This window comes from Anneissia japonica, unplaced genomic scaffold (assembly GCF_011630105.1).
Source record: "Anneissia japonica isolate Jap-2015-1 unplaced genomic scaffold, ASM1163010v1 scaffold287714_len2871179_cov188, whole genome shotgun sequence".
NCBI classification, from domain to species: domain Eukaryota; kingdom Metazoa; phylum Echinodermata; class Crinoidea; order Comatulida; family Comatulidae; genus Anneissia; species Anneissia japonica.
In genome coordinates this window covers 2,620,901-2,632,870 of record NW_022755542.1, presented here as the reverse complement: position 1 = coordinate 2,632,870, position 11,970 = coordinate 2,620,901, and the positions used below count along the sequence as shown (strand labels likewise).

General features: G+C 34.2%; 1 protein-coding gene across 1 annotated transcript in view; it reads right to left on the bottom strand.

Moving 5' to 3' along the window:
- Positions 1 to 10,521: 10,521 nt before the first annotated feature.
- Positions 10,522 to 11,970, bottom strand: part of LOC117123694 (rRNA N6-adenosine-methyltransferase ZCCHC4-like) — a 56,780-nt gene continuing 55,331 nt past the window's right edge. The window contains exon 11 of the mRNA XM_033269708.1: positions 10,522 to 10,899. Within this exon, the coding sequence (XP_033125599.1) occupies positions 10,566 to 10,899 (334 nt within the window). The 3' untranslated portion in view covers positions 10,522 to 10,565. The remainder of the gene's footprint in view (positions 10,900 to 11,970) is intronic.

Sequence of the window (11,970 nt, the reverse complement as noted above, 5' to 3'; positions counted from 1 at the left end):
ATTTTTAATTTAATTTAATTTGGAGTTTATTTCGGATTTAACCACTCCATATAGGCCTATATATTCATACATACGTATGCCCTATATATATACCGGTATATAATATATATTGAACTACAAGAAGTTCTTTGAGAAGAAGTTCCCAATGCATAGCACTGATTTAAATAAGAGAGGTAGCCCTGGCCTAAATTCATCAGTTTTAAGAATACTGCTTCAAAGAGCGCATTCCAACAACAATATGCTTATTAACTTTCAGACAAAGAAAATGAACATGAAATGAACATGAAAATACAGAAGCCGGTATATTGTGTTCTTTCAGTGCCTCTAGGTAGACACGCCGAGAGGAATGAACGCGTTAACCTCGTGCCAAACGACACGCACTCTTCTGTCAAGACGATATCACTTGGCTCAATATAGATGATTACATTTCTTAGATCCGATCCAGAACTATTGTATTTCTGTTTGACTTAACTCCAATTTACCATAAACACCATATGACAAAATTGTGATTCGCTCCCACGAGAGCTTTTCTATGACGGTAAGAAACTTGTGTCATCAGTGAACCAACCTAAACTCAAACCGGTTTTGCAGGTTTTGCTTACGGCATGCATGCTTGGCTGGAGGCAGTCTATGGGATTTAGGATCATCGCAGCTTATCATATTATAATGTATTACTGATTGCTGCCTGTAGCGACGATCTATTAAACATTAGAAATGACGTTATTCACTTATTATGTTAGTTCGAATTTACTATACTTCAATTTTTCCAGTGATTAAACACATTTTTGTATAGACTATAGTAATATACATCTAATAATCGCGCGATTGGTGTTTTTTTAACGACGTGCACTGCACAAAACCGCATCTTACTTAGAAAATGACAATAAATGGACGCGCTGACAAAAACGCGTCTGTGTGTGAACCAAGTATAATGCGTATGCGTGCAGCTATGCTTGCGTTCGCGACACGACCAATTTTAGATGTTGTTTTCAAGGGAGACCCGAAGGATTAAAGACACATGCCCACGTATATATTACGGTATGTTGTAAAAGAAAAATGCAGACGAACTTAACATTTAAGAAGGGTACTAGGTAATGATTCGCACCAGCTGCTGCTGGGATCATTATAAGTATTCACCCTAGCTCAATGGTATAATCATAGAGGTATAAAAACCTCCATGGTATAATCGATGCAACATTAGACTATGAGCTACTCAGTATTCCGAGAAGCTCTACCTTTCTGAGATACCATCGCAGCAATGAAGGAACAGTATCGATTGAAAACTAAAGCAAATCATAACATTGCAGAACGGAATATGCTTTTAACCCTACGGGTCATTGGTTTCATTGGGCGACCTTATATCATAACTTGTGCATAAATAGTAGAAGGAGCCATGACAAACCCATTAGAACCTGTTGTAAAAATTCAGCGCTATGGTCAAACTCTATCAATGTATAATATATATCGTATGATAAAATATAACATGCCGAGTCATCAATTTGAAGGGTACTCCACAAAAAGATCTTATTCACTGTAACATGCCCCCATTATACTGTCTGCTGTGCTGCTTCTCTTTAAATACAGCTGTTCTATAGTTCAATGTATTCCGAGGGTTTTTCCGAGGTTCAGTAGGTTTTTACCGATGCCCCTTGAAGATAGCCTAGTTCTTATATAGTATCAAATGCTGTTTGGAAAGCACATGAGGCAAGGAGTTATACAATCTAGCTTTTTGGATGAAGTTACGAAATGAGAATGAAATAAATTAAAAAAAACTGATTAAGGACCACTATATATCTGAACTCCATAATATATAGTTTAATGTTTATGATGTCAATTTTTGTTGAATCTGACTGATGTTTTGAAAATGTATATTTATTGTTTTGTTTCCTTATTGTTCTATTTTTATTCTGTAATTTTTGTATTCTCATTTAGGGAACACAGTGGAAATAAGTTGTTTTTTGTACTTTTCTGTGTTTTTATCCTTGAATGTTTTTTACTTATAATTACTTCAGAATGAATAAATAAATAAAAATAATAAAATAGTAAGGAGGAGAGGACAATTAAATTTGTACATGAGGGTAGAGGAGAGGGGAAATCGGCCTGTGTCTTGATTTAAATGCTTTTGTAAGTCTTACCGGTGTCTGGTATTCCCCCTTTAAGTTTCTTCGTAAGCAAATATCCCTTGTGAATTCGTCCTCTGACAAGCAATTAGTAGGGTACTTCCGGGGTTTTTTTTTTGGAAGGCTTGAAGGGTACCGATTAAAAAAAAACGTTAGCTACACATGGAATTGAATAATCATTTAAAATAACATTACACTAAAGTCATATCACTCTTACGGCGGGGATAGAGCTTTTAGTATTGCTGCTCCACGGTAATTCTCATATGGGGAGCAACACTGCCTCGATGGGATAATTGGTATACGGATTCTGCTCGAAATTCTTCCGGGAATTAATTTGGATTTTGTTTATTTTGTGGTGACACTGCGCCTTGAGCACCATTGGTGGAGTTGTGCGCTTTATAAATCTTTATTATTATTATTATTATTATTATTATTATTATTATTATTATTATTATTATTATTATTTTTATTATTATTATTATTATTATTATTATTATTATTATTATTATTATTATTATTGTTATTATTATTATTATTAGATTTCCTTCTTCCAGTCACATTTTACCTGAAAGGTTACAAAATACGATAGTTTTAAATAAAACTTGAACATTAGATTGTATGATGATACCCTGTGTGCAAAATTAGAATCTTTGTAAATGTTTACTTAATGATTAAAAGGACACGTATGATGAAACGGTGCTGGTTACGGTGGCCAAATTATATAAGCCTAATGCTGACGAACTTTTTCAATATACAGTAAATAGGCCTACTGTATGTACTGCCCTGCTCTGAGAAAAGGCATTAAGTACATTTTTTTCAAAATTGAGATTTTTAGCTTATGTGACTTCTGAATGTCTAATATATCACCCTATTTCATCAAATTTCCAAAAATATGTCTGGAAATATGAAATTTTATTTTAAAATTGGGCATTATCTGCAAATTTCACTATAAATGCTCTGAGAAAAGGCATTATGGGCGCGAAGCCTTACATACATACATTGAATGCTTGACTTCACAAAAGACAGATAGTAAGTAACCAATCAGATACTAGTATAACGAATATCTAATTAATTAGCTTGGAATCCATATCAGATAATGCCCAGTTAGTAACTGCTTTATTTCAAATAATACTCTGAGAATCTGCTTTATATTTTACGGCGTTTATTTATAATTCTGTGATTAATGTGCGATACTTTTGCCGAAATGATGCAAGTTACAGCGCAAGACCTTTTTAGAAGTTTTTTGGAAGAGTAAGTACAATATTGTATTATATTATGTTTCATACCTAATAAATAAATTTAGTAATAAATTTAGATTATTGTTATTTAGTAGTATTATTTTTTGTTTTATCGACAATGTATGTTTTGTATTGTTTTTGTTATTATTATTATTATTATTATTATTATTATTATTATTATTATTATTATTATTATCATCATCATCATCATCACTGGTATTGTTATTCTCATCATTATTATTACTTTTAAGGCAAACAAGTGGTAAACCAAAAATGGACAGACACAATTTTCGCCACCGAGATCGTGCTCCACTTCGAGGAAAGGACACTGAGTAATGCAATTGTAAAAGAAAAGGTGTAAATAAATATTTAAAAAAAATAAAAAAAATTTAAAGTGTAAAAGTCGGAGCATTGTAAATAAAACTTTTAAAATGTTTTGTACTCATTTGCATAACCTACGGTAGGTTGTATTGTATCATTATCACTATAAAGATAATAGTTGCAATGTACCGTATATTATAACTTAATAAATATAAATTTATTAGTTTTATATTTAAAATTAGCACACCATTTTTATATATATTTTTCTACATGTTATTGTTAATTAACAAGTTATTATCAATAAACTTTGAAGTTGAAATTATAATGCTTTGTCTATTTTATTATTAGTCGATAACAATTTAATTATTATGATATTCTAAATATCAATCGATAATGGTGATTATTATTATTATTGTTATTATTATTATGATGATGATGATGATGTGGATGATGTGGATGATAATGATTAAGAGAACGAAGAGATTTAAAAATATGATGACATTCTAGTTACCGAACCATAAATTAAATAAGTTTAAAAATTTTTCACTCTATCCACCCACCCCTCCCCCCCCCACAACACCGGCTCCTTCCCCATCCCCTCACCGAATTTTCCTCATGTACACAATTAAATTCCTCATTTTATAATGTCAGAGTATACTAGCATTCAATTTTTACACTAACCTTTGGATTTCATATACTTCGATTTTTAAAAATTAAATAGAAGAATATTTTTTAATACTAGTTTTCACTTTTTTTGGAGCAAGATTTTTATAAAATATATGTTATAAATCTATAGATTAAATTTCATATACATACACTTTTGAATCAATAAATTAATAATTAATGCATATTTATAAACACTTTTGCAGATAATGCCCGATTTCAAAAGTATTTATCTACATTCATATTTATAAATACTCTGAAAAAAGGCATTATTTCCATTTTGGCCCCCTTAATAATAAAATTAATCAATGAAAAGTATGTGGCAATTTTTTTAATAATATATCTAAGCAAACTATATTTTAACAAATTTGAAATCATTTATACGTTTCTTGGGAAAAACCCAAACGCGTTTTGCTCATTTATCCACCAGGGGTGGGCATAAAAATCTGTCGGAGGCAATGCCGTAGCCAGGATTTTCAAACAGTGCTGGACAATATTAAGGTGGACCCAATTTACGCGTAAATTCAAACAATGTGGACACGTTTTACGCAAAAATATGAAAATCTGGACCCATATGAGAAATCTGGACCAATTTTTCAAAAAGTGGACCCATTTTATGCATAAAATTACATAATTTGGACCCATTTTTAAAAATGTGGACCCATTCTTTGTGGACCCATTAGAAAAATTTTGTGGGACTGTCCCAACTGTCCCAATAGCTGGCTACGGCATTGGTCGGAGGGCCAAAGTGAATTTTTGATTTAACACCGAGGGCCGCACCCAAACTTCGATGTTTCCAGTGACCTTCAAAAAATCTTCAAACACTGCCTTTGGACCACTTTATTCTCAGTTTTAATGTTACTTTTAACATATGATCGGTGTGGGCCGTAAAAAACAAGGTGTTTTCTAACCAATGTTGCTTGGCGGGCCGCAAACATAGGGTTTTTCATTTATTTTCGAGGGCCCCAAAAAAATCGCTGTCGGGCCGCATGCGGCCCGCTTGTCGCACTTTGCCCACCTGTGGTATAGGCCAACGAAGTAGGCCTATTGCGTGATCTTACCGATGTGCTTATTGGGTAGGCTTATTTTGTTCTTAATAGGCTTTGCCTGCTCAGCGTATCCTGGTTGCACAATATATTTCAATATAATAATAACATTTTTAAAAAATGATTACAAATTCTGTCAAAAATAAAACGTGACGTAAATACGTGTATTTGCGTTTGAAATTATATTCATTTAACAAGTCTACAAAGTGAAGTTGCGGTACAAGATATATTGAAATAAACAAACAACTATATTTTACTGGCTATAAAAGGAAAACTCGATGCCCCAGGGATTAAGGTTTCGAGTGCTCTGCGTTAACAAATACCGTAACACCGCGAATAGAAGCCCATTGGGCTTAATCTCGAGAAGACTTAGTTTGCAAAAGTAATATTGAAAAGAAGCCCCTGTAGAAAAGAAGTCCACGTGGGCTTCAAATCAAGATTGTATAGGTCCATGGTGGTAGGCTCCTTTCGAGATAGTACTTAAATTCCGACTGACGTTATCTTTGATGATTATGATAGCATGTAAGTACCAATATTATTTTATTTTAAAGATTAATTCCAGCACAATCATAATAGAAACGTTTGGTTAACAAAATGTCTTGCATGCACAAATCGTAGAAGCCGTTTAATGGAGAAGGTAGCAGGGCAGGTAGGTTGAAGTTCAGTCCGGCTATATAAATTCCTTAAAAGTTTGAAAACTGTTAATAATTAATATAAGTTATAAATGTACGTTTAATAAATTATACATTGGCCTACTAGGCTACTTGCTATTCTATAGTACCGGTAATAAATTATAGTATATCAAAAGCGTGATTTTTATAATATAATTTATATATTTACAGTACTTGTTTAACAGATGGTCGTTGGCATGTTATGATCATCACTAATTATAAAAACGTTTTAATTTTGTGAGTTTTTAAAAATATTAATCAGAATTTCGAATTCCATGTTAGAAATTGGCCTTAGTATTCTTATAAAGATTTATAGTAGCAATTCCAAATATTAACAGCGTTCATTTTGAAAAGAATCCCCCTTTCAGTTTGCAAAAGTAATCTCAAAAATAAAACTCATCTAAAAAACAAGCCCATCCCAAAAGGAAGCCTATAACGAGGGTCCTTAAAAAGAAGCCCGGGGCTTCTATTCGAGGTTTTACGGTAGACTTTCAACTAATAATACTGTATCTACTGCTTTTTCTACCCATGGCTGTTTTGGCCCCAGTTCGGTGACTCGAAGATCTTTTCATGAGGAAAGTCAGAAGATGTTCAATTTGATTCGCACAACTCAATCATCAGTGATATAAAGCCCGTGTATGTTAATTTATACTGACAAGTTAGTGAAAGAGAAGAGCCAATACCAACAATCAACAGAGAAAAACAACTTTTTGGCCTAGTTTATTTCGAACGTCTGGCGAGAAAAAAAATTGACCAAAACGTCTTTTCGTTGTTTGCGACCTAGAAAACGACCAGGTGATAAGTAGTGGTCAGGGTGTTGCTGAACCGCTCTAATGTGAAAATTATTTACTTTGAACTTAGAGATGCACGACTGCTTGTGCCAATTTAAATTTCACAATTGGGTCTTTGATTTTCTTAGGTTTGTATTAACAAAGTTAGTAATACATTAAAAGAACATAATAATAATAATAAAGTCATAAATTGAAATATTAATAACTCATAATTGTAAATAATCATTAATATCCTAGTTTAAATCTTCAATTACTTTTAAAATTTCACCAGGTTAAATGCTCCACTTTTAAATCTATATTTCGATATATCAATTCTGAAATTTGTAATATATTTAAATTTATCAATAATCTTCGAGTGCTTAGAATATCCCATTTCACTTGTCATGTATTTGTCATATTAGTTTAATTTCTCGTTTTTAAAATTGTAATGATTATCGTTTGTAAAATGTGCTCCATTTCAGTTTCATACTGCCTTTGCACGTTGTTTTTAATAAACAAACCATGAATAATGATAAATTATAAATTCGTGTAGGCCTATACGTTCAAATCATTAGGTTTACGTGAGGGGCAGCGTAATATTTTCTTGAAGGGAAGCGCGACGTCTAAGTGAGGGCTGCACTGCGTTCGAATATTGTTGTTTCTCTAAATCTCGTCAGCATTATCGTTTCGGCGACTCCATTTGTTACGGAAAATCTCTTGTAAAATTCAACGTGACCTTTGTTTTTAAGGGCCAGAAATAGTCCTCTAGCATGCACTTGATTGATCCATGGAATCCATCTATTAATAAAGTTATACATTCCCATGCCATTCTCATTATGCTATGTTTGTCCTGTGCCACTACAGGTCTATCGCAAATTGATGTATTTTACATTATAACGCTATGTATAAGCTCAAAAGGCCTACATCCTATATGTGATACGAATAGTAGATATAATAGTTTTTACATCTCTTCATATTTTATGAACATTTGTCTGCGACATAAAAACTTATGGACATATGGGGACCCGGTTATATGAAAGGGCACGGAATTTGATTGTGTTTTTGAATTCTACATGCATTCATGTTAATTTCAGAAGGCATCATTCTCTGTAACATCACCAAAGACGACAGAATTAAGGAGAACACATATACAATATCCTCCCCAGGGGCTAACAATGACGATAATTTTGTTTTCAATAATTTTTGTAAAGACCATAGAGAATACTGTACATTTATAATAATAGGTCGCTTATTTTTATACCACATACATAGATCGTAAGTATTTGATTGGTTAAAAGTTCGGGAATACAATGACTTCCCTGCAAGCAGACTCGTTGCTACTGCGTACAACACGAGAGGGCTACAAACGCCAAGCCTGCTAAAAAGGACGCGCTTCTTACTATTTAAGCTGACATTCCGCAGAAAACATGCAATTTATTTGCACTTCACTTTAACGTTTTCAATAATTCAATGTATTTAAGGTACGCAATTTATTATTATTTCCCATTCGACCATTCACCTACTTTTATACACCTTAAATAGGGCAGATGTTTTTATTCATTGTACGGTATTTATATACTTTGTTACAAAGTGCTTTACTTTGAATTAAAAGAAATAATTACTACAATTTAGTGCGACTTTATTTTTACCTGTACAGTAAATTGTTCTTTTTCTATGATCCATGGTAATCATGTATTCTGTATCGCATTTACTCTATACTTGCGGTTCGGCCAGCTACCGGCATGGCTGTCATAAGCAACAATATGACAGTTGTGAATTTGAGAGGGTGAACTTCACATTATATGGGGTTGGGATTGTTTACCAATCGCGGTATGTGGGGCTGGTCTAGTCTTTCTGGGTGTGACAGACCTATGACCATTCTTATGTTTATGTTTTTAACTCTTGTTTTCTCACTTGGGGCATGGAATAGTTAAACCCCTGAAGCTTTATCACAGTAACACACAGGGATGGAACCCCACAGAGATTACCGCCAATAAAATGAATGAGAACTATATTGCAACTATCCAAATCATTACTCTATTCACCCAAACTTGACTTCTTATTTACTATCCTGGATCTTTAGCTAGAATTTTAAGTTTCTTTTCAGTTTAGGACATGGTTGTGTTTAGTCATAATTATGGTTTGTGATGGCTGAGTTATGACTTATTTTCCCCCCAAACCAATTAGAAACAAAAGCGTTTAATGTAAAACATCAGGTAAACATTTCAATGGCAAACATCCTCGGGCATTTGGTGAGTTGCGGTGATAAAAGTGTGCAAGTTGTTCCAACAATACATTACAATCAATTTTCAATTGATCTTCCTTAATTGCTACAGTACATTCGAAATTTTTTCGAAAAACAATTCCACGCCACCCCTCCCCCGGTCATTCCAATAAGCTTGAAAGTTGAACAAAACGCAGATAAACAGCAACTGTTAGTCAGACAAGCAACACTGAACATGCCTCTTGTTAAACAGATATTCTACAAACTGGGTGAAAACTAATAATAACTTGTATATCCCACGAGGGCTTGAAATTCAAATATGAGTCGGTAGTGGTTACTGTCAAGGTGCTGCGACAGAATTTAGATATTTATGTTTTTAGATGTTGTATGTTTCTAGAATTGATACCTGTGTACAATCAATCAATAAGTGTGGAATATAGCTGTGGTTAAGGTACTTGCATTTCGATCCAAGCGTTTACTTTGCAAGTTTTCAGTTGAGAATCGCATGGGGGATTACAAACTGTAAGAGCGTGTGGCAGTGGCGTAACAACGAGTAATGTGGCCGGAGGTGAGAAAATAGGGTGCTTTCGATTGAACAACGACGTTAGGACGTAGAACATAATGACGTCACTAAAAGTCATCTGCGTATGTGAGAATGTTAAGTTCTCCTCGTCGCGTGGATTCTTGGACACAATTTGGCCAAATCTATGTATGCAGAGAACGTAAGATGCCCGGTAGGATGGTCACGCAAGAGTGATTCCGTTCTAGCGCCGTGTCATCAAAACAAATCGAAAGCTCCCTACTGTTGTGGGCCCTGTGTCAGTAGAATTTTTTTCTTCATTGAAGTACAGTATTCAACTACTATTACCCATAAATCAACTTTTTACACACATAGAGTAAGATCAGCAGAAAGGAGGTCGCAAAAATTACTGATATGGCTGAAGTAAGTTAAAAGTCTGATCATCTTTGAGGGCTTTTTGGTATTTAATACTGGTCGACGAAGCCTCTTGCAAGCACCATCAATCGTTTTATGCCTATATTTAGAGGACAGACGAGAGTGGCTGGTACCGGTTTACTGGCCTGCTCCCTTAAGGGAGAAGACAGTTACTGTATAAGCTACTGTAGTTCACGCTTTGAGTGCTCTATCTTCAGGAAATAGCATTCCATAAGTGATGTTATGTATGTATAGTATACGGTACCATTCAAACAGTAACAAAGCAGGCTGAAACTGGACTCCGGTTAGGATTCGGGCCCTCGGAAGGCACATTTTACCCCTTTTTTATATCTCAATGTTCACCTTTTATTAAATTTTGTTTTCCTTTGTGTTTAATTACTTTTGGGCATGGAGTAACTATAACTTGTCTTAAGACTTATCACAGCAAACACAGAGATAGGAACGTCACAATGATTTCTATTTCAATAGCCAACATAGTGAAACTAACAAAATAAACATTCAGTTAACTCAAAATTGATCGATTTCCACTATTTATTAATCTTCCAAAGGACATCTTTTCATATTTGCATAATCTTCTTTCTTCTATAACATTGGCTAGCTGATACCTTGCATCTCATTGGCCATTTAGAAGTCTTGTTAAAAACAGTCCTGGATACTTGGCCTAATTTTGGGCCTTTTACACTGGTTTTCTTTAAAACTACATCGTTGTCTTTGTTACAACATGATGTCTGTTTTGAATTACTTTCCAGTGAAGTTGATATTTGAAATGTACCGGTTTCATCACCCATTTTTCGTTTGCGATTTTTTTGCGTCATGCTGTGTTCCATCCCCTTTGCAAATGTTTCAGAATCATTTGATATCGTGCTAAGCTTACTGTCTGACGTACCAAATCTGAAAGATATTTAAAAATTATCAGTAGAATTTGCTTTATGATTCTTAAGTGTTAAATCAATTTGTATATAGAGCTAATCACATTCATTTCTTTGCTGAAAGTCTTACATCAGTTTTTACTATAGATTCATTGCGAACTCCGATTCAAATATATTGTCAGAAAAATCATAAAAGTTGCCATGGAATCTGATTCTCCAATAGAGGGTTCTAAATGTTTTTTCACCACCATCTCTACCAGGAGAAAATTAGTAAACCTTTCCTTTAATTTTTTAAAACAATATATAGAGGGTGACTCTACCTGTGTATCCTAGAAGGTACTGTAGGCTGATATTCAGGAGCCCTCTTAAATAAATTAAATATGTGATGCTTTATGCCTCTATAATAAATAACATGAAAATGTCTTAAACAGTGCTCACTCTCCTTCATTACATATTCCCCCACCCCTGGGCAACAGGTATTTGTGTGTGATACAATAACCAGCTTTCACAGAAACAATATACCTTCAAATATTCTTTCTTAAGCAGGCCCCACCCCAATACACACCTTCATGTCTTCTCATCACATACATTAACCAGCCCGAAATCTTAGTCACCAGACTCCACCTACACAACCAGTATTTGTACCATATATCTTAACTAGCCTCCCTCCCATATTAAAACAAATCTTTGCATCATATTAACTTCCACCCAAGACTGACAACAGTCCTAAAACATAGCCATTAATTGAAAGTAGTTTTATATATCGCTCATCTTTTTTGTGTGTTGTTTAATACGAATGAGATAACACAGGACGCAACAACCAGGTGCGTGTGCGTGTGTCAACAAGCAAAGAACGCCAGAGTCGACGAAGGACATGACATCCTAACAAGATTTGAGAGCTGTTAAAAAATTGACCCTGTGGTTAAAAACTTATTGCTAGGTGGCTGTTGCTAAGGGATGCTGAATGATGGGAATCTATTTGCAGTCCCAGGGGGACTCGATGTAATCAGATAGTCATGAAGGTAACTTAGCGCCAAAGAAAACATTATATTATGATAAGCCACTGACAGCAGCCAGCAGTCTGCATTTGAAG